This window comes from Corylus avellana, chromosome ca1 (assembly GCF_901000735.1).
Source record: "Corylus avellana chromosome ca1, CavTom2PMs-1.0".
Taxonomy (NCBI): Eukaryota; Viridiplantae; Streptophyta; class Magnoliopsida; order Fagales; family Betulaceae; genus Corylus; species Corylus avellana.
In genome coordinates this window covers 35,544,385-35,568,725 of record NC_081541.1, presented here as the reverse complement: position 1 = coordinate 35,568,725, position 24,341 = coordinate 35,544,385, and the positions used below count along the sequence as shown (strand labels likewise).

The window sequence follows — 24,341 nt, the reverse complement described above, 5'->3', positions numbered from 1 at the left end:
TATTTTTATAAAGGATGTTTGGAAAATAACTAACTCTCAAAGAATGGTAGCTATGTAGAATAACATATTCTTCTCCCGAAGAACATTGATTTGGTCAATTTTTTATTTTTATTTTTTATGGGGCATGTAAATTAAACGTGTCTGTCATGTACCAAAAGTGCCTCCATTCTTTATTTCTTCTTCTACGGACCAATAATTCAAAGTTCAAACCAATCCGCAGCCAGCATTATGATAAAACGTTTAAAACGTTTGTGAGAAATGATGGAGGACAGCATTATAAAGTTTTAATATTCTACATATAATAATATTTAAAGGGGACATTCCTTTTCCCAGATCTGTAAATTGAAATTAAAGATTTCCAAGATCTAATTATAATTATAATAGTAGTTATATTCTGATTTCAATAAATGCGATTTTAAAAATTATGTTTTTGAAATCGCCACTTTGTAAAATTACACAGGCGTTTGGTAAAACATGTTAAAATTGCATAAAATTTTTTCACGATTTTAAAATTTGCATTTTTAAAATCGCAATTTCAAATACTCCAAAATTATGATTTAATTTAAAAACACACTCTCAAACGGACTCTTATCTTTATACGATATTTTTCATAGGATTCACGTGAATCACATATTTTTGATGCATTTCCTTCAAAGTTGAAACTATTACCCCTATTGTACCTTAATTGCCAATAACTCCTTCACAGCTAAAACGTACGAAAACATGTCTTCTAAGCGAAGTAGGGAGTGGGAAAGTCATGTCCAGTTGCAATCACTACGACGCTACTGGTACTGCACCAATGAATTCTTCTCTTCTGCTACTAAATTCTCTCACCGCTCACCATCACTCTTAAAAGCCCCAAACCGGAACGCCTCTTTTTATGATTATTCTGACTAAACAAATTTGAAATTTAAATGGAATACAACATACATAAATTTGCCTCGCTTTGAAGTACCATTAAAAGATAGAGTAGAAAGATTAATAATTTACGGCGGTTGTTAATGATTTACGGCGAGAAGAGTATGGGATGGTGGTGAATGATGCAAAAATTAACTTACAATAGTTTTCCAACTGGAAAGTAAGGCAAAAGTAGAGACCAAATATAAGAAGTTATCATTAAAAGATAAGAGTACAAAGAGTAATAACTTACAGCGAAAAGAATATGTAAGAGTATAAGATGGTAGCGAATGATGCAAAAGTTAGCCTACACCAATTTTCCAATTGAGAGGTTAGGCAAAAGTGGAGACCACCAATAAGAAATTATCATTAAAAGATAAGAGTACAAAGAGTAATAATTTACGGCGAGAAGGACCATGTAAGGGCGAGTACAGGATGGTAGTGAATGATGCAAAAGTTAGCTTACAACAATTTTTCAACTGGGAGGTAAGGTAAAAGTGGAGACCACCAATAAGAAGTTATCATTAAAAGATAAGAGTACAAAGAGTAATAATTTACGGCGAGAAGAACCATGTAAGGACGAGTATGGGATGGTAGTGAATGATGCAAAAGTTAGTCTACAACAATTTTTCAACTGAGAGGTGAGGCATGCAAGTCGCCAAGCCAATGAAGTGGCCGACAAATTTGCTAATCTTTCATTAGAAAACTGAATTGAGGGAGAATGTCAGCTAACAATAGGATAGGAGTGACCGTATGAGACTATGATAGAAAAATATAATAGTTACAAAAGAAAGATTAAAGTAATCATAAAAGAATATAGAATAAAGAGAAAGTTTTAAAAAATAATATTTAAAAAGTTAAAAAAAAAAATTTGAATAAAGAAGAAAAAGTAGCTTTAATTTAAAGAAAATCTACGAAAGAATATGAGAGTGACCTAAATCTACGGCTAAGAAAAAAGGTTGGATGGGCTAAACACTTTGAGAGAATCCCTTAAAAAAAAAAAAAAAAAAAAAAAAAAAAAAAAATCTTTTGAGAGGAAATGAATAAAAGAAACAAGCCGTCTCTGCTTAACTCAATCTACTGCTGAATAATCTATTTTACAAGCTGGAAGATCACTACTAAATTTTTTTTTTAGGGTCAGCAACTCATATATATATATATATATATATATATGTATATATATAGAAGAAACCAAGTAATACATACAAATCACAAAAGAGAAATAGAGACATTTAAGTAGCGACCAGCCTTCCCATTCCCCAACACCAACCATTAATATTCATTTTCGAAACTCCCAGCCATGTCTGCAAATTCTTCCTTCAAACTCCAACCCTCCTCCTCTTCCATTGATGATCACTCTGCATCTCCTCCATCAAAACTCCCACTAAAGCCCATCCCCGGCAAATACGGCCTCCCATTTCTCGGACCCATCAAAGACCGCCTCGACTACTTCTACAACCAAGGCCTCGAAACCTTCTTCCGAACCAGGATCGAGAAACACCAATCTACCGTCTTCCGAACCAATATGCCTCCCGGCCCTTTCATTTCCTCCAACCCCAGAGTCATTGCTGTTCTTGATGCTATCAGCTTTCCCATACTCTTCGACACGTCAAAGGTTGAAAAACTCGACGTTCTCGACGGCACTTACATGCCCTCCAAATCCTTCACCGGCGGCTACCGTGTTTGCGCCTACCTCGACCCCTCCGAACCCAACCACACCGTTTTCAAGCGCTGGTTTTTCTCTCTTCTCGCCGCCCGCCACCACAGCTTCATCCCGCTCTTCCGAAACTCCTTGTCGGAGCTTTTCATCAACCTCGAAGATCAGTTATCCGACAAACCCGGGGAAGCATACTTCAACACTCTTAGTGACAGCATGTCCTTCAACTTCGTGTTTAGGCTCTTCTCTGATCGAAGCCCTTCCGACACAAAACTCGGATCGGACGGTCCCAAACTGTTTGACATGTGGCTTTTTGTCCAACTTGCGCCGTTGATGACACTTGGGTTATCCAAGTGGCTAAACTATCTTGAAGATTTGTTGTTGCACACCATTCCTTTACCATCATTTCTGGTGAAGTCCAGATATAAGAAGCTATACGGTGCGTTTTATGAGTCAACGAAGCCGATTTTGGATAAAGCGACTGAGGATTTCGGGCTTAAAAGAGATGAGGCTTGCCATAACCTAGTCTTCATGGCTGGTTTCAATGCGTACGGTGGAATGAAGACGACGTTTCCCGGTCTGATCAAGTGGGTCGGATTGGCAGGAGAAAAGTTACACCGGCAGTTGGCTGATGAGATCAGGACCGTTGTTAGAAATGAAGGTGGGATCACTTTATCTGCGTTGAATAAGATGACTTTAACGAAGTCAGTTGTCTACGAAGCATTGAGGATAGAACCTCCGGTTCCCTTCCAGTACGGGAAGGCAAAGGAGGATTTAGTGGTCTACAGCCACGATGCTGCTTTTGAGATCAAGAAGGGGGAGATGATCTTCGGATATCAGCCGTTGGCTACCAAGGATCCCAAGATTTTTGAAAACCCGGAGGAATTTGTGGGCCATAGGTTTGTGGGTGAGGGAGAGAGGCTGCTCAAGTACCTTTACTGGTCGAACGGACGTGAGATTGATGATCCAACGGTGGGGAATAAGCAGTGTCCGGGGAAAGATCTGGTGGTTCTATTGTCTAGGGTAATGTTGGTGGAGCTTTTCCTCCGTTATGACACATTTACGGTTGAGGCTGGAAGGTTGCCGTTAGGATCATCGGTTACGTTCAAGTCGTTGACCAAGGCCACGGGGAGTTGATCTTGGTCAACTATATATAAACCCTTTCTTTCATATATAGTTTAATTTCACTTATCATGTTGTGTGGAATTGAAGTAGTACTTGAGTTTGCATGGAGCTCAGCTCATTTGATCATTGTAAAGCTCTTCCCATTGTGCATGTCTTTCTTCTTTTATTTAATTTATTTATTTATTTATTTATTTTTGGGTTGATTTAAAGAAAAGCATTTGTGTGATCAATTTATCCTTTAGAAATTTGATTTACCTGCTCATAATATACATTGCTTTTTATTTTTCATTCATTCAATTCAAGGCTTTTTTTTTTTTGGTGCATGATTCATGAGGATTGATTTTTTTAGTAAAAAGAATAAGCCACGTAAACTTTGAAATGAAAAAAAATAATAGAGTAAGGTAAAACGCATGATTCATGAGGATTGATTTTTTTAGTAAAAAGAATAAGCCACGTAAACTTTGAAATGAAAAAAAATAATAGAGTAAGGTAAAACGCATGATTCATGAGGATTGATTTTTTTAGTAAAAAGAATAAGCCACGTAAACTTTGAAATGAAAAAAATAATAGAGTAAGGTAAAACGCATGATTCATGAGGATTGATTTTTTAGTAAAAAGAATAAGCCACGTAAACTTTGAAATGAAAAAAAATAATAGAGTAAGGTAAAACATTACTTGCCACACATGATTTGTCCTCAAACAAGTCATATCACGTCGGCTCAGCTTTTATTTTTTGTCAAGTTGTACACGTACGTGGGTTATATGTATTTTACCTACTGATCGAGATCTGGGATTGAGATTCATTGTCAAATAATTTTGTAGCAATTCCGATAATAAAACTTTGGAATATACTTGCTCACCTCGGGCCGGTGACCAAATGATGGGTTCATGCTACTCTTTGTTGGCCGGGGCCCAAATCAAAAGAAGCATAAACAATTGGCTAGGGTCACCCGTGACCCATCATGATTATTGATTTCATACTAGTTACCTTTTGTTATATATATAAAAAGAAAATATAAGATTATGTGAGAATGTTTCCAAAAATAAGATTGGAAGCGATCCATTTATCTAGAACATATGCACGAAAGTTGGCACATCGAAAAACTTTCAAAGCATTTTAATTTTAAAAGAAAGAAATAACTAAATTAATATCATAAATACAATTAACAAAAAGTCCAAAAAAAGAATAAAGAAAGGTTGTTAATAGCCAACACAACCAGGCATCACCTACCAACATAAACTTATGCCAAGCCACCTCTCTCTCTCTATATATATGTATATAGAGAGAGAGAGAGAGGTGGTTTCCAATATCGATCGTTGTGTTCATATATATATATATATATATATATATATATATTGATTTGCTTTTGTCTTTGTGCCTGTGGGAACAGTGGGATTACTAATATATGTAAATCGCACCCCACCGAGAACGTGGGTATCACTGTACCTAACCTTCCCTGGCCTCGCTCAATTGCCCCCTTTGTCACATATCCTATATTAATATTAGATATAACCCACTGTTAATTACCTGCATTATCTATCTATATATATATATATAATTTCCTGGAGAAGCCTAATTCAGTTGTCTGAGTCTCAAAATAACACCGCCGCCCCTTGAATAGAAAGCATGCATGCAGGGGGACGTTTGAAGTTTGAAGTGGGAATTACGTATACGTGAAGGTTTTGGTAGCTTAGGCAAAACCAGGAAGATCTATCATATCCTTATGAGGACCTTATATACTATATATGTTGACCAAGTTTCCACAGTGCGGAAAGCGACGACCATGGCTTCCGTGTACGTAGGCTTCCAGTTGTAGCACTAACATCATCCATCGTCTTCTTCAAATTTCCTCACCTTGACTGTACGTTGACCACTCACCACTTCTCCCCACATGGAAAGCCCATCAATCCCCAACCCTAAACAAAGAGTTTGTATATATAAAGAAAGATATCTATATATATAATGTTTTGTTTAGACATAATTAGCCCAGACAAGAGTGAAAAAGAGAAGCAAATAATTAGTCTCAACCAGCTGTCACATCTTTTATTTGGACGAGGATTGAGAGAAAATAGAAGGGTTACGGTCCTTACGGAACCCACTATTCAACAATAATTGAGGCTTGATATCCACAAAAACTACAATAAAGAGATTTTTGGGCCAGGATTTTGTGATGGGTCTGCATGTTAAACTACAAGTTGTTTTAAAAGTTTAAATTTATAAGAAGAAGTAAATTAATTTAATTACTTAATCATTACTTTAACACTTTTCTTTACGTGTGGGCTCAACTTTCTTTTTAATAGGTGAGACTCAACACGTGAAATATCTAATTTAAATGGGGGGTTATTTGATAGAATCAAGGTTCGATCCCATGACCTTTGGATCTGATACCATTTTAAATTACTAGTTATTCTAAAAACTTAAGTTTATATATATATAAAAAAATTAATCACTTAGTAATTATTTTAATCTATCAGACTACAGAAGGCAAGTTGCAATCATTGTCTTCCTCAGAAAACCCCTAATCTATTTCATCCTGGCCTTATGCTCAATCCTGGGCCTTAATGTTGGGCTCTAGCTGTTGCCTTTGTTACTTCCTTTCAGCCAATCAATAAGGCTTCAGGCCCAAGAAAGGGGGTTTGAAAAGCCATGAGGCTTAATGAGATAAAAGGTGCTTTCCAAAGTTTACTCGGCTTTAGGACGTAGGGTTTGTTTGAGATTGTAATTTTAAATATGTGATTTAAAAATGTAATTTTTAAAAATGCACTACAATGTTTAGCAAAATTCTGATTTGATCTTTAAAATTGAGCGTTTTTTTTTTTTTTAAAAAAAAAACCCTCCTTATTTGTGATTTAAAAATGTAAAAATCTGCATTTTCAAATCACAATTTTTTAAAAACGCAATTCTAAATAATCAGTTTTTTATGATTTGGTTTAAAATCACATTTTTTGTCTATAAAATCACAATGCCAAACACACTCATAAAGAAGTAGACAAGTTATTAGAATTGTCCTTATTTTCTATTACTATATAAAAAATAAAATAAAAAATTGGCTATGTAGTTGTATGTTGTAAAAAGTTATGTAAAATATAAAGAGAAAAATATAAAAAAGCCCCCCAAACTACAAGTCGTTTTCGATTGAGCCCTATAATGTTCCAAAAGTGATAAAGTAGCCCCCCAAATTACCAAACTATTGTCTTTTTGCCACTCTGTTAGTCGAAACTGTCAATTTGGACGAAAACTGCAAAACGACGTCGTTTTGTTATGGGTAAGTTACTACAATGCCTTTTTATAAAAAAAAAAAAAAAAAAATTGGAAAAAATATAAGAAAGCCCCTCAAATTACCAGCCGTTTTCATTTTAACCCCCTAATGTTCAGAAAGTGATAAAGTATCTTCCAAACTACCAAACAATTGCAATTTGGCCACTCCGTTAGTCATTACTGTCAAATATGATGAAAAATTTAAAACTACATCGTTTTGACAAGTGTAAGTTACCAAAATGCCCTTTTTGGAAAAAAAAAATCATATTAAAACAAGCAAGCAAAACAACGCCGTTTTGCTTGAAATTAGAGTTTCCTTACACTTACCAAAACGGCGCCACTTTGGTAAGTGTTAAGAATTAAAAGAAATAACCCTACACCCCACGCAGGTGACCCACGAAAAAATCCCCAACCCTAGTTTATCTCTCTCCCCAAAACTGCCTGCCACCACGTCGTTCTATCTCCGGTAGCATATAAATCTTACCCATAACTCAATCTTTTATTGTCTTTCATGGTATAGTTGTCGGATCGGTGTTGTTTATCTACGAACGTGGTTTTTTTGTTTGATTTCTACAATGGATAATAATTTTTTGGTGGCGCTTCATAGCCACTGGATTTCTACAAGGGGTAATAATTTTTTGATTGCGCTTTGTTGGCCGGGGCCCAAATTAAAAGAAGCATAAACAACTAGCTAGGGTCACCCGTGACCCCATTAGGATTATTGATTTCATACTAATTACCTTTTGTTATATATATAAAAAAGAGAATAGAAGATTATGTGAGAATGCTTCCAAAAATAAGATTGGAAGCGACCTATTTATCTAGACTATGTGCACAAAAGTTGGCACACCGAGAACTCACCTCGGGTGACCAAATTATGGGTTTGATGCTACCCTTTGTTGGCCAAGGCCCAAATCAAAAGAACCATAAACAATTACTGTCTCTAGGGTCACCCGTGGCCCCATCATGATTATTGATTTCATACTAATTACTTTTTGTTATATATATATATATATATATATATATATAAAAAGAGAATAGGAGATATTGTGAGAATGCTTCCAAAAACAAGATTGGAAGCGATCCATTTATCTAGAACATGTGTACAAAAGTTGGCACATCAATAAACATTCAAAGCATTCTAACTTTGAAAGGAAGAAATAGCTAAACTAATATAAAAAATACAATTAACAAAAGTCCACAAAAATATAAAGAGAGGTTAATAGCCAACACAACCAGAAGAGCATCACCTACCTACATAAGCTTATGCCAAACGATTATATATATATATATATATATATATATATATATATTGAGAGAAAGAGAGAGGGGGGTGGTTCCCAATATCTATAGTATATAAGTTTGTGTTCATATATATATTGATTTGCTTTTGTCTTTGTGCCTGTGGGAACAGTGGGATTACTAATATATTTATATGGCACCTCACCAAGAACGTGGGTATCACTGTACCTAACCTGCCCTGGCCTCGCTCAATTGCCCCCCTTTGTCTCATATCCTATATTAATATTATATATAACCCACTGTTAATTACCTGAATTATATATATATAATTTCCTGGTGAAGCCTAGTTCAGTTGTCTGAGTCTCAAAATAACACCGCGCCCCTTGAATAGAAAGCATGCATGCAGATACGTTTGAAGTTTGAAGTGGGAATTACGTATACATGAAGGTTTTGGTCGCTTAGGCAAAACCAGGAAGATCTATCTTATCCTTATGAGGACCTTATATATTATATATGTTGACAAATTTCCATAGCGCGGAAAGCGACGGCCATGGCTTCCGGGTACGTAAGCTTCCAGTTGTAGCACTAACATCATCCATCGTCTTCTTCAAATTTCCTCACCTTGATTGTTGACCACTCACCACTTCTCCCCACATGGAAAGCCCATCAATCCCTAACCCTAAACAAAGAGTTTGCATATATATATATAATTGGTTATGCAGTTGTATGTTGTAAAAAGTTATGTAAAATATAAAATAAGAAAAGAACAGTGAAAAGCAAGAGAGAGATTAGAGAGATTTGAGGTAATTCGACTTTAGAGGCCTATACATATCCACCGTTAAAAAGTGCATTCAGGTCTACATTTTTATTGTATTGAATTGGATGATATAACTCGGTCACATCTTCTACTTACAGAAAAATGTTTGTAGGTAAAGTAGACTATACATAAAGGTAGAGATTTAAATGTTGGTAAGTAAATTGACCACGCAAACGATTTTATTTAAATAAAAAAATCAAATAAAAAAAAATGGCATGGTTCAACCTTTAAATAGTCTGCACGGCTGTACCTTACAACTCAAAATTAACACAAACTGACAAACCCAACCCATTTGATTATTGGCAAATTTGGCATATATGCCACGAAGACCGAAGTACTTGGTCAACAAAGCATGAGTCAAACTGTGAAAGGAAAGGGTTTATCGTTGACCCAGATCAACTCCCCGTGGACCCCGTGGCATTGGTCAACGACTTGAACGTCACCGATGATCCCAACGGCAACCTTCCAGCCTCAACCGTAAACGTGTCATAACGGATGAAAAGCTCCACCAACATTACCCTAGACAATAGCATCACCAGATCCTTCCCCGGACACTGCTTATTGTCCACCGTTGGATCCTCAGTCTCACGTCCGTTCGACCAGTAAAGGTACTTGAGCAGCTTCTCTCCCTCACCCACAAACCTATGGCCCACAAACTCCTCCGGGTTGTCAAAAATCTTGGGATCCTTGGTAGCCAACGGCTGATATCCGAAGATCATCTCCCCCTTCTTGATCTCAAATGCAGCATCATGGCTTTCGACCACTAAATCCTCCTTTGCCTTCCCGTACTGGTAGGGAACCGGAGGTTCTATCCTCAATGCTTCGTAGACCACCGACTTTGTTAAAGTCATCTTATTCAACGCAGATAAAGTAATCTTCCCACCTTCATCTCTAACAACGGTCCTGATCTCATCAGCCAACTGCTGGTGTAACTTTTCTCCTGCTAATCCAACCCACTTGATCAGACTGGGAAACGCCGTCTTCATTCCTGCATATGTATTGAAACCAGCCATGTAGAGTAGGTTATGGCAAGCTTCATCTCTTTTAAGCCCAAAAACCTCAACTGCTTCATCCAAAACCGGCTTCGTTGACTCATAAAACGCACCGTAAAGCTTCTTATATCCTGATTTCACCAGAAATGACGGTAAAGGAAAAGTGTGCAACAACAAATCTTCAAGACCGTTTAGCCACTTGGATAATCCGAGTGTCATCAACGGGGCAAGTTGGACAAAAAGCCACGTGTCCAAGAGATTGGGACCGTCCGATCCGAGTTTAGTATCGGAAGGATTTCGATCACAGAAGAGCCTAAACACGAAGTTGAAAGACATTTGTTCGCTAATGGTATTGAAGTATGCTTCCCCGGGTTTGTCTGATAACTTATCTTCGAGGTTGACGAAAAGCTCCGACAAGGAGTTTCGGAAGAGCGGGATGAAGCTGTGGTGGCGGGCAGCGAGAAGAGAGAAAAACCAACGCTTGAGAAGAGTGTGGTTGGGTTCGGAGGGGTCGAGGTAAGCGCAAACACGGTAGCCGCCGGTGAAGGATGTGGAGGGCATGTAAGTGCCCTCAAAAACGTTGAGGTTTTCAACTTTTGAAGTGTCAAAGAGAATGGGAAAGCTGATAGCATCAAGAACAGTAACGACTCTAGGGTTGGAGGAAATGAAAGGGCCGGGAGGCATATTGGTTCGGAAGACGGTGGATTGGTGTTTCTCTATTCTGGTTCGGAAAAACATTTCCTGGCCTTGGTTGTAGAAGTAGTCTCGGCGGTCTTTGATGGGTCCAACAAAGGGGAGGCCATAGTTTCCGGGGATGGGCTTTAATGGGAGTTTTGCAGAGCTGGACGAGGAAGAAGAAGAATTTGCAGACATGGTTAATGGCTTAATGCTTGGTGTTGGACTAGGAGGCTAGCTGAATGCTGGTTGCTGAGTGTCCTTTGCCTCTTGCTAACATATTATATATATCAACTCACTTGGCACACTTGGGCCCTACCTCTTTTCTCTATTCATTTCCCTCTCGCCTCTCGGCAGACTATGGTTTTTCTGTCAACTTTTTTAGCCGACGTTCTATTTCTTATCCAACACAGTGTACATTTGCTGGTTTAAAAATGAAAATGTGTTTAAAAATTACTATTTAATCAAAATTTAATAGTGATTAATTATAAGTTCAATAATGATTTTAAGAGTTGTATTATTTTTATAGAGATACAAGAGAAACTTTAGAATTATTCCTTACTAGGAAGGCAAGTGGACATGATTTTTCATTGGCTACTTTAATTTGCTGAGAAGATTGTTTTGGTATGCTAAAGTCGGGGGAGGAGCTAGAATTTTACTTTGGGGATGCAAATTTTTTTTTTTTTTAAAAAAAAAATTTGGGGTGGGAGAAAAATTAATTTTTAAGGGTATATATATATATATATATATATATGTATATATAAGCGGAATAATAATAATAAAGGAAATAGAATAAACACAGAGATTAAGGTGGTTCTACATATACCTTACATCCACATGCTAAAGCCATTATAGGCTATATCTTTCCTTGATGAATGATTTGATTATATAGCTCTATTTATAAAGCTTTAACATAATTTCAAATACAAAACAAATCCATTGAATTAAGGATAATTAATAACAAATTAAATAATCAATAATTACAAATCAAATCATCATTAATCAAAAGGATTTACATCCTTAACAAGCCCCCCAAGATGAATGGTCCGTTAGTGATCGTTGATTTTGAACATATCAAGTGACTGGAGTTGATGACACCTGATTTGAAACATGCTCTTGAACTTGAACTTTAGCGACTGTGGCTTGCTCTTAAGCATCGGCAACTTTTTGGCCTGCACCGGTTACTTTGATCGAAATTTTGATATCGACAACTTTTGGCTGAAATTTTGTCATCGGCAACTTTTGGCCGGAATTTTGTTATCGGCATTTGTGGCCAGAATGAGCCAACTATGGGCTTAAAATGGGCCACAAAGCCAAAAGATTTGCCTCTTCGGCCTTCCTTTTTTTTTTTTTTTTGTCTTGTCTTGTTTACTTTTTCTTGATAGTCAATATTTTTGTAGATCTTACAATTATATATGACCATATTAAAAAAAAACAAAAACAGGAAAAAAAAATGCAATCTGGCAGCTTTTTGCCTTCACCAACAATCATACAACTCAGCACCACCTCTTGCCATGGCCCAGTGTTGGGTTCCGCCATTCGCAGCCCAATTTGATCTCTCTGCCGCTGTCCCGGCCATCCACGGCTTTGATCCGGTGCCTTCTGCTTCATCACCATCCCTATGGCTTGTCATTGTCATTGCAGCCGCATTAAACACCTCCTGCGTCTTCTTGTTCATCTCACCCGGTAAGAATCAAGTTTTGGTTTGAGGTTCAACGACAAGAGAAGAAACTGACTTTTAGTTTGGTTTGGAAAAAAAAAAAAAAAAAAAAAAGATCAAAAGAGTAATTTCTAAAAAAATTTCTTTTTTAGGACCACCTTAAGGAGAAGAACACGTTTAACATTACAGAACACGTTTAACATTACAAAATAGTTATTGGCATTTAATTAAGCTTTAGCTGTACAAATTACCCTAGAGTGTTGTTGAAAGCCAATCATATACATATAGGGGGTAATAGTTTGAAGAAAATTAATTCTTTGATTGGCTTTTCAACAACCCTCTAGGTAATTTGCACAGCTAAAGCTTATGAAAGTGTCACATTGTGAAATATAATTAGTACGGTAATTCCTTTTATTTACATCTCAGAAATCTTTAATCATTATAGGTAATGGTGCACCACCATAAGTCATCATTTCTGATCACCAACTGGATTCGCTTTAAAAAATTGTGATTGGCTTTTCAACAACCCTCTAGGTAATTTGTACAGCTAAAGCTTATGAAAGTGTCACATTGTGAAATATAATTAGTATGGTAATTCATTTTATTTACATCTCTGAAATTTTTAATCATTGTAGGTAATGGTGCACCACCATAAGTCATCATTTCTGATCACCAACTGGATTCAATACTTGCAATTAATAGGAGCCCAATGGAATGGATGAGTGACCGTACGTTGGATCAGATCTCGATAATTTCTTCGTCCCTACCAATTCAAACAGGAGATTGTGAGAGACCTCCTATGAGCACCGGTTAGTTCAGGCGAGGCCAATTAATTGGAAATAGTATACGGTGTGGGCATTTATCACTTTTAAATAACCTTATGATTAGATTAAACAAAAATACTTAGCACAAATATATGAGCTTAGTCTCCAACATTGCAGTGAAGGAAATGCAGTGATCGAATAAAGCAATGAATTCACATATTACTTCCGAAATGAGATTTGACTTACGTGCTTTAAAAAAATTAGAGCACATGGCATGTGCTGTAATTTAAAAATAGATAAAGTTAGAACATGTCATTTTTTTTTCATTAAAAAAATTAAAAATAAATTTTGATCGTTGAAAAAATGGCAGCATACTATAATATATATTTCTTTTCAGTACCAAACTCATACATATATACCCCTCCGTCAAATTTGAACTCTTGAACTTTCAACTACAATTAATTTGAACCCCTCCGTCAAATTTGGACTCCTGAACTTTTAATTGCAATAAATTTGAACCCATCCGTCAAATTTTAACCATTAAAAGTGATACAATGACGTTTATACCCCTGAATTTTTTATAAAATTTCAAATTTACCCTTAATTTCAAATTAAATTTTTTTAAAAAATATATATATGATAAAATAAAAAAAACAAATCACAAGGTGACCCACGGTTGGGCCACCTTTGACCTTTTAATTTTTTTTTTTTTTTTTTTTAAGGGAAATTTTGTCATTGTAGGGTTTTAATGGCAAAAATTGACGGATGAGTTCAAATTAATTGCAATTGAAAGTTTAAGGGTCCAAATTGAGAGGTTTTAAAGTTTAAGGGAATTGTCAAATCGTGTGGTAGTTTGGGGGTCTAATGTAAAGTTTTCAAATATATATATATATATATAGGAACAACTGGGGGTGGCCGTAGCAAAGGGAGTTGCCAGCCACCCCTTAATGGCCCGCCACCCCCAATTGTCCTCTATTTTTATTATTTTTAGGATAAACTTCAGCGTAGCCCCTTAAACTTGCACGTGATTTGACAAACCCCTCAAACTTTCAAATATCTCACTTTGGACCCCTGAACTTTCAATTGCTCTCAATGTGGACCATCTGTCAGATTTTAAACGTTACATAACGTTTATACCCTTGACTTTTGTATAAAATTTTAACTTTACCCTTAATTCCAAAACATTTTTTTTATTTAAAAAAAAATGAAATTCAAGGATATTTTAGTCTTTTTTTGGTCTTTTTAATGGCTAAAAGTGACGAAGGAGTCCACAATGAGAGCAATTGATAGTTCTGGGGTCCAAATTGAGAGATTTGAAAGTTTAGGGGGGGCTTGTCAAATTGCGTGGAAGTTTAGGATGCTAAAGTGAAGTTTCCCCTTTTTTAATTTTTTATTATTTTTAAAATTTTTTAGGGGCAATTTGGGGAGAATGGGACTAAAAAATGCATGTGAGACGCACATGATAGATTTTCCGTTTTCTTAGACAAAAATGAGTGACGGAGAGGTTGAATTGCAAATTTTTGAAACATTAGGAGGGTGTGTTGCAAATTTTTTTAAAAAGAGAATAGGAGACTGTGTGAGAATACTTCCAAAAACAAGATTGAAAGCGACCCATTTATCTAGAGCATGTGCACGAAAGTTGGCACATCGAGAACTCACCTTGGGTGACCAAATTATGGGTTCGATGCTACCCTTGGCCGGGGCCCAAATCAAAAGAAGCATAAACAATTGGCTAGGGTCATCAGTGACCCCATCATGATTATTGATTTCATACTAATTACTTTTTGTTATATATATATAAGAGAATAGGAAATTTTGTGAGAATGCTTCAAAAAACAAGATTGGAAGCGACCAAGCTACCCATTTATCTAGAGCATGTGCACGAAAGTTGGCACATCGAGAAACTTTCAAAGCATTCTAACTTTGAAAGGAAGAAAGAACTAAACTAATATTAGAAATACAATTAACAAAAAGTCCAAAAAAAGAATAAAGAGAGGTTGTTAATAGCCCAACACAACTAGAACGGCATCACCTACCGACATAAGCTTATGCCAAACGAGTAGAGAGAGAGAGAGAGAGTGAGAGAGAAAGGTGGTTTCCAATATCGATCGTATATAAGTTTGTGTTCATATATATATACATATATTGATTTGCTTTTGTCTTTGTGCCTGTGGGAACAGTGGGATTACTAATATATGTATATCACACCCCACCAAGAACATGGGTATCACTGTACCTAACCTGCCCTCTCTCAATTGCCCCCTTTGTATCATATCCTATATTAAAATTATATATAACCTGTTTAAACACAATTTTTTGAATGATGACGTAGCATGAACCCTGTGAATGTTGTGATGTCCGAAGAATCACCTTACTACAAAATAATAAGAAAATGATCAAAGCGCAGGTGTTGGCCGGCGGGGAGTAGCTCCGACTAGAGCTGGCAATTTTGACACGACCTGCGAACCCGACACGAACACGACACGAAAAAATAGGTATTGAGTTTGAGCTTATCAGGTTCGGGTCGTAATCAGGTCTACCCGATTAAGACCCGGTAATTTCGTGTCTGGCGGGTCGACCCGGTGGGTCTGACGGGTTGACCCGCCAGACACGGTTACTGTGCGGGTCTAGCGGGTTGACCCGCCAGACCTTTTTTTTTTTTAGAATAAGTCGTCTGCCTCTTTCACTCGTCATTGTTGGATCTGGAAACTTCTTCAAAACCTGTAAAAAAATGAAGAAACAGAGAGAGCAATGGGGAGAGAGAGAGAAGAGAGAGAAGAGAGAGAAAGCTCCTTCTTTGAGAATGAGACCCTTTTGGTAGTTTGGGCTCTTGCAGGATCTGGAAACACCCAGATTGAATCTTCTTCAAAACCTGTAAAAAAAGAAAGAAACAGAGAGAGCAATGGGGAGAGAGAGAGAGAAGAGAGAGAAAGTTCCTTATTTGAGAATGATTGAATGAGACCTTTTGGCTTTTGGTGGTTTGTATAATTCGGTTCTATCAATGTTAAATGCTTTTTTTTTTTTTTTGGTTTATCCAAAAATAACAATTGGATCAAAATTTAATTGCGATCTATCACAAATTCAATTACGATTTTAAAGTCCTATCAATTTTGGAGGACACAAAAGAAACACAAGGAAAACATGTAGCAAAAGCAGAACAAAGAGAAATTCTAAAATCTAATAAAAACTCTATATTTTGTCCATAAAAGTCCACATGGCAAGATGCCACACCATTTTTTTTTTTTTTTAGGGAAAAGGACAAAGCAAAAACAAGATAATGTGGCATCTTGCCTCTAGCATATCTCCAGAACGAATGTTATCTAGTATTCGTATTTAAAAAAAAAAAAAATGAATTTCTATTGGTTTAGATATTACTTTTGACAAGAGAAAATGAGATATAGAATTTTGAGGCCTAAGACAACAAATTTAGGTAGGGCCTTTTTTATATTTAAATATTTAATTAAATGATTTTAATTTAAAAAATTCTTCTTGCTTTTTGCCCTTAATTTTTTTTTTCTTCAAATGATTTGTAAAATTCATCTACGTTATGAGACATTTAATTTCAACAGATTATAGATATTATATTTTGTGCTGAAATATACATAATTCTTTTTTAGTGAAATGTAATTTGAGCAAAATTAAATTTCTTTATACTAAAAATTATTTTAATAAATAACCTTAGTCAATATGCTTGCTTATTTTAAGTTTAAGTGAAATTATGAGTTTAGTAATTTTTTTTGGAGTACAATTACAGCCATTTTCCTTCTTTCTCTTTTTTTTTTTTTTTTCTTTTTTTTTCCTTTATTAAAAGCCTTTAATATCTTGAAACTCAATTTTTTGCATTGACTGTATTGATGTATTAGTATTATAATATTATTATTATAATTTTTATTTTTATTTTTAAATTATTGTTTATGGTAATCGGGTCGGGTCTACCCGATTAGACCCGATTATTTTAAACAAGTAAAACGGGTCGTGTCTACCCGATTAGACCCGATTATTTTAAACAGGTAAAACGGGTCGTGTCGGGTTACCCGGCTATTTTCATGTCATAATCGTGTCAGACCCGATTACCTGTTTAGCTAAACGGGTCGTGTCTGGGTATAGGCTAATCGTGTAACGGGTATCCGCGGGTTGTAATCGGGTCGTGTCAGGTACCCATTTTGCTACCCCTAGCTCCGACGCCTAAATCAGTTACTGTGTATAAGAGAAAATATAAACTTTGAGGATTATAAATGAAATGAAGAGAGTTGAGAATATCCAATTAAGGAAAAATAAGTCACCAAAAAACTGAGATGAGACCTTCTTTTATAGGCATCAGATAGTAGCTGCTTATCTGGCATAGTGGTCCTACCGAGGATCCACATGTCATATATTGTATTGATGAATAATAGGAGAATGCCACGTAAGCAAATAAAGCCTCCCGAGGAGAACCTTTGGGAGTACATGCTAGACTCGGTTTACCGAGTCTTTGAATTGAGTGTTGCATACCGGACTTAGGTGGGTATAAAATTACCAAACTTAAGTTCGGTAAGCAGGTGTAAATAACCGAGCTTGTATTATGGGCCGAATGATTGTTTTGTTGGGCTTAGTATGGCTGATCCATGATCCAACAGTTACCCCCCAATTTCCTAGTTTGACAGACTATGGAAATTTCATATTTCTAAGAATGGGTCAGCTTTCATTAGTTCGGCCTTGTCTTCGGTAAAACAAGGTGAGTTGGCCCTCAAAAATTAAATTTTAGAACTTTTGAATTTCAAGAGGGAATATTTGGAGCGACAAACGATTTATCTTCCCTCTTTTAACCACGTGTCAAGCCTATTGCAATTAAAAAATCAAGTAACCATGTGTCATCATATGCACAAGGGGTAAGAATTAAATGGCGCGCCTTCTCGAGGAACCCTAACTACTAGGGTTTTAAATGCACAGCTTGTGTTTCACCTTTCAGAAGCCTTTTTAAACCGTTTTCACCTTCATTCACCCCCTATTTTCATTCCAACAGAAGCCATTGTCGTCTTTCTTCAAGCTTGTGCTAGGTTTTTCATAACTGGCACTCCTTCATTCGGATTGCTCTACTTAATACTATTTCTTAAGAGTGGTATATTTTAGAACTGCGGTTGAGTTTGTCCCTTCTGCCGAGCCTTTTGTCCATCCAAATAGCCTAATACTCCATTATTTAGATTTTCTTCTTCCTCTGGTTGAACCATTTGTTGGTCATCTTCGTTTAAGTGTTACCCACCTTCTAATTCAACAAGGTTATCCTTTTATTCCTCATCAACTAGTCCCCGAATTTCGGTACCTGATGAGTCGTAGAGGTGGTGCTGGTCCCAGTGTATTGGGTAATTCATACCCAGCTACATGGGAAACAACTTTAATAGATCAGGCTGAACCTGAAGTTTGTTAAATCTGTTGCATCCCTAATTCGGTACAACTGCGCTTTGATAACGAAGGAACTGGAGCTATGGTTGATGTTGACAAAAATGAAGTTTGCTTATATATGGATATGTTTCGGATAGGTTTTAGATTATCCTTCCCGAGGATAGTTCGTGAACTATTGAGCTACATTCGAATAGCTCCTCATCAACTATACCAAATGGTTGGAGAACCTTCTTTGCTTGCATGATTGTTTGGCCGAAGGTTCTTGGGACAGAACATCCCCTTACTGTCATGGAATTTCTGAAGGTGTACAGACTATCAAAGGGTCCTAGAACCGGCCATTTGTTTACCTTCCAAACTCGGAAAAGATTAAAGCTCCTCTCCTTCAGGAGCTTTTATACCAGAAACAATGGATGGAAAGATGAATTTTTCTTTGTCCAAGGTGAATGGGAATTTGCACCTTTAAAAGTAATCAGAGACCCAAGTATCCCTCGGGAAACCATTGCCCCTTCAAATTGAGGTATAAACCGAACATTGTCTTCTTTTATTTTTCTCTTTTTGCAGCAAAGCTAATCTTAACATAATTTATTATTTTCAGGTCAGCAAGAACGTTCTTTAACCACAGAAGAGATGAACCGAGTGAGGCAAGTTCTGGCTTATGCCGAACTACATCCACTGGAGGTGGATTATGATGCTATCATGACAGAGAAGAATAAGAGGCTATACTTGAGGGCTTTCATAGCGAAGAGACCAACAAAAGTTGCTCCACCGAAGAAGTCCTCTGCTGAGGCTTCAGAAAGATCAATTGCCGAGTCTGCCGAGCCTCCGAAGAAAGGAGCTAGCAGAGCTGAAGTGCCTTCTAAAGGAAAAGGCAAAAGGAAAGTTGGAGATGCTTTCCCGAAGAAACCTTTGGCAAGACCTCCAATTGCTGCAAGAGTATCTCTGGTGATTGCTGACGAGCCTGAAGATTCTGATATTTCTCCTCCTCCTCCTCCCCTGAAGAAGAAGAAGAAGAAGAAGATAAAGGAAATCGAGGGTGGCTCAAAAATAGTGAAGCCTGTTATTGATTTGGAGTCAGAAGGGCTTGAAATACGCTCGGGACCAGAAGCAGTGGGAGCAGTATCTGATGTCCTCCCTGAAGAACAAGGAATCATAACTACTTCTGATTCAGGAGCAAGTGGAAAGAGAACTACCCCTGAAGTAGGAGCACTTGCTCCTCATGTCAGAGCGTACTGTAGTGTTCTCGGTGGCATCAAGAAGTTTCTTGGCACAAAAGATACATCAGTTCGAGATGTCCTTCTTGCAAACCGACCTTCCCGGTCATCTTCCATTAAACCAACAAGAACCAAGCTTCCTTTTCCTGCAATATTTGAGGTTGAACCACTCTCTGATGTGCCTCTTTCCTCGACTCCTACTGAAGTTGTGCCCTTGAGTGTTTCTGAGTATGAAGAAGGAAGCCCTGTAGATGTAGGCTATATCCTCAGAGATCTTGCTTCAAAGATGACAATAATAAAGCCACTTGCAATGATCCTTCCAGGGCAAACTGAAGCAGAAAGTTCATCTGTAAACCTTTAGGTTACTAGCACTGAGGCTGCAGTTTCTAAATTTGTGACTACTGGACTTATGGACAAAGCCCCTGTCATGGCTGAACCTTCGATTACCGAGCTTGCTGATAATGTGCTAGTAATTATAGAATCTGTAGTTGCTGAGCATACAGTTGCTGAGAATGTGACTGCTGAATGTGAAGTTGCTGAAGCTGCAGTTACCGAACAATTGGCTGCCGAACCTGTAGCAGCTAGATCAACGGTTGTGGAACTTGTAGCTGCTGAACATGAAGTTGCAGCTAATGAATTTGAAGAGGTTAGCTTTAACTTTCCAACTGGTGGGGAATTTGTTAAACCTGAAGAATTAACTCAGCTGCCGAGAAATAATCCAGTTGGTGATGATGCACAGAATCCTGCCAGAACTTCACAAGCAGCTGGTTCCTCCGTAAACCGTACACTTAAACCAATCACTTGGACATTCGGAGAACTTCTTTCTCGACTGGGTGATAGTTGGTTTGGCAACCCCTTCATTGCCTTAGCTAATTTAATCCAGGCCAATTATGCAACAAATATCAGTGCTCAATTCCTGAAGGAAGTAATGGAACACATGTTGGGTCATCAACTTGAGGTAAATATTTCTTTTATCACTTTGAATTTTGATAATAATATTCTCATTTTGATAAACTTCTTTTCCTTGTAGGGATCAATGCACAACATGAATTACTACCTCCATTTTAGAAGGTCTGTTGAAAGTTCGGCTTTGGAAGCCGAGAATTCAAATAAGAGACTTGAAGATGCTGAGGCTGAGATTAAACAACTGGAAGGAGTATCATCTCAGCAAGAGAGTGAGCTTCTCCTTTCTGGAGAATAGATAACTAAATTGGAAGCTCAATCTGGTCAAGCAAATTCTTGAATCCGATAATTGGAAACTGTGTTAGCTGCTGAGAAGGCCAAAAATGAGAGGTTGTTAACCGACTACTCGACTCTTAAAGATGAAGCTAATCAGTTTAAAGATAAGCTTGTTGATGCCGAACTTCAATGCCAAGCTACCGAGTCTCGTATCAATTCAGTTTCTGAAGAACTTGAAGAAGCACAAAAATAATCTTCTGTTCAATGTACTAGAGCTGAGATAGCTAAGGGAAAGCTGAAAATAGCTAAAGAACAACTTCTAGCTACTGGGAAGAAACAAAAATCAACAGACAAGAAGCTTAAAGCTGCTGAAAAGAAGACTTTGAGTCTTAAAAGAAAATTTTCCCATGCTAAAGACCAAGTGATCAGATACAAGGATAAAGCTCAACATTTCTATAAGCAGCTTTCAATTGCTTCTTGGGGTCGAGATTATGGTTGGGGCATAGGTTTCATCTCGGGTTTTGAAACTTTTCGAAGCTGGTCTAAGAACCTCCCCTGAAGGTGTTGACCTTAATACTATTAAACCCGAAGATATTCCCCCTACCGAAGTAGCTATCACGAAGATTGCTATAGTTGGACCGGAGCAAATGCTAGACTGCAACGGTATTACATACTTCGGTTTCAAACCATTTGCCAGATATGAAATTGGGAAACCTTCTGCTACTAAAGAGCATCCCGAAGAATCTTCATTTGATGATAACTCGAAAAAATTAATAAATGTATCAGATGAAGAATGGGACCATGTATCAGATGGAGCTGATTGAATCCCCAAATGTAATCCTTTGCAATGAAATGAATTCTTGTTTCTTCCATTTTTGAAAATGAATAGAAAGTTTTTGCTTTTTGCTCTTCTTACTTTGTGATTTGTGCTTTGTGAATGAAGTGCTTTGTAAATTGCTTCATACATGTTTACCCCCAGATTCCCATAGGTTATGAGCTCAATTAATAAACAATGGGAATCTTTACAAATTACATGGTGGGAGTTTAATCATTGTGATTGTTTTGCATGATACTTGGTCTCGGGAAAAAACTTTGTTTGACTATGTTTCATTGAGAATGTTTGGTTCAGAAAGTACTTGGTTCAGCTATAGTAGTTGACCATTTGCCTTGGGAAAGCGCTTAGTTTATCTATTTTTCACCGAGGTCTTTGCCATAGGAAAACACTTTGACTATATTTCTCCAAGTGAAACTTGGTAAAGTGCCATAGCTATATTTTGCTAAGTGGTGCCTCAGGAAAGAGCTTTGATCAGATATATTTCTCTGAGGACTTTTGCCTTAGGAAAGCGCGTTGGCTATATTTCTCGGAGTTATGCTTAGGAAAGCGCCTTTGCTATATTTCACTAAGGTTAACCTTCGTTTAAAGGTTAAGTTTGGAAAGCGCTTAATTCAGCTATATTTCCGAACTCGTCCTCGGGAAAGCGCCTCGGTTGTATTTCACTGAACTAAGCTTGGGAAAAACTTTGGCTATATTTCATCGAAGGGTTTGGAAAGCACTTTTGACAGCTATATTTCCAAATTGGATGCTTGAAAAAGCACTTAGTTCAGCTATATTTTCCTAGTGTGGAGTAGAGCACCTGATTTACTATGCACATTTAGATTTTTTGTATGATTATAACCTCAAAAGATTCTTTATTCATAAAACACTTATTTTACAATAGGTAGATAAGAAAAAATGAATCTCTAAAATTATAATGCTTATACAAAATACTTTTGAAGATGTTCAGCATTACATGGTTGTTGGAGTAGTTTTCCTTCGGAATCTGCGAGATGATATGCTCCTGCTCTTGAACATTCGATTACCTTGTACGGTCCTTCCCAGTTTGGTGCTAATTTTCCATCAGCTGAATCTTTAGTGGCTATAGTGACTTTTTTCAAGACTAAATCTCCAACTTTAAAATTGTGATGTTTAACTCCCTGATTAAAATACCGAGCTATCCTCTGCTAATATGCTGCCATAGTTATCTGAGCTTGATCTTGCTTTTCTTGCAACAGATCGAGATGTAACTTCAGACCTTCATTGTTAAACTCGGAGTTGAAAGTTTCTACACGAAAACTCCCTGATCCGATTCAGCTGCAATTACTGCCTCAGTTCCAAAAGGTAAAGCATAAGGATTTTCCTTAGTTGGGGTTCTTCTGGTAGTGTGATATGCCCATAAAACTTCTGAAAGATCCTCTGCCCAGTTTCCTTTGCATTCACCGAGCTTTTTCTTCAGAATTTTGAATATAGTCTTATTTGTTGGTTCCACCTGCCCATTTGCTTGAGGATGCCCTGGAGATGAGAAATAATTTCTAACATGAAGTCTAGCACACCATTCCAGGAATAAATCACTGTCGAATTGCTTGCCATTATTTGTGACAATTGCATGTGGAATTCCATACCGGCAGATAATATTTTTTCAAAGAAATTTTTCAATCCTCTTTGTTGTAATATTTACTTAAGCTTTTACCTCCGCCCATTTGGTGAAATAATCTACAGCAACTATAGCAAATCGAACACCCCTCTTCCCTCGAAGTAACAGTCCTACTATATCCACCCCCCACTATGAGCATGGCCAAGGTGAAGAGATTGAACTAAGCTCCCCAGGAGGTTGTTTAATGATATTAGCAAACCATTGGCAATTGTCAGAAGTTTGACTATCTGCACAGAGTCTTGATTCATATTTGACCAGAAAAATCCTGCTCTAACAGCTTTGTGTGCTAACATTCTTGCTCCAGAATGACTACCACAAATCCTTTCATGGATTTCCCGAAGAATATAATTACCTTCTTCTTTAGAAACACACTTAAGAAGAGGTAGTATAAAACCTCGTTTAAAAAGAACTCCATTGAGTAGAGTGAACCGAGCAGCTTTTTTCTTTAATTGCACTACTTTCTTTTTATCCTCGGGTAGAACACCTTTTTCTAAATATTCAACTATTTCTTCAGCCCAAGCAGGCATGACTTCAATTGTTAAAACCATGACCTCCTCGGTTATAGCAGGTTGTTGTAAAACTTGAATTGGTTGATCAGTGTCTTCCTGTTCATCGTCAGTTGCTGAACCCATCTGAGCTAATAATTCTGCTTTTTCATTTTCCTCTCTTGGGATTTTAACAATACAGAACTTTTGGAAAAAATTTTGCATACACTGTACTTTAGACAAATACAACTTCATTTTACTTCCCTTGGTTTCAAACTCACCACAAATGTGGCCAACTTCATTAGCCAACCAATTGGAATAATATACTTCTTCAATAAACCGAGCTTTGAGCAGTTTATCTACTTCCTCGGCAATAGCCATGTTTCTTTCAGGAGCAAATTTTCTTCACTTCTATTTCACTAGTTTTCATCTCTGGATTCACATTTAATCGAAGAATAATATCTTTCGGATCAATCCCAGACATATCTTCATGAGACCATGCAAAGACTCCCAAATTTTCTCGAAGAA

At 37.1% G+C, this 24,341-nt stretch overlaps 2 protein-coding genes across 2 annotated transcripts; one reads left to right on the top strand and one right to left on the bottom strand.

Moving 5' to 3' along the window:
- The first annotated feature begins 2,100 nt into the window (after window positions 1-2,100).
- Window positions 2,101-3,856, top strand: LOC132164170 (allene oxide synthase 3-like). Its single transcript, XM_059574611.1, has one exon. The coding sequence runs from the start codon at window positions 2,198-2,200 to the stop codon at window positions 3,689-3,691; it is 1,494 nt and encodes a 497-aa protein (XP_059430594.1). The 5' UTR covers window positions 2,101-2,197; the 3' UTR covers window positions 3,692-3,856.
- Window positions 3,857-9,264: 5,408 nt separating this feature from the next.
- LOC132167622 (allene oxide synthase 1, chloroplastic-like) lies at window positions 9,265-10,862 on the bottom strand. The gene has a single exon (XM_059578629.1). It carries the CDS (start codon window positions 10,860-10,862, stop codon window positions 9,393-9,395), a length of 1,470 nt encoding a protein of 489 aa, XP_059434612.1. The 3' UTR covers window positions 9,265-9,392.
- Window positions 10,863-24,341: the final 13,479 nt, after the last annotated feature.

Coding starts and splice junctions, on each gene's coding strand:
- LOC132164170 (XM_059574611.1), top strand. CDS start 2,198: ATGTCTGCAAATTCTTCCTTCAAACTCCAACCCTCCTCCTCTTCCATT.
- LOC132167622 (XM_059578629.1), bottom strand. CDS start 10,862: ATGTCTGCAAATTCTTCTTCTTCCTCGTCCAGCTCTGCAAAACTCCCA.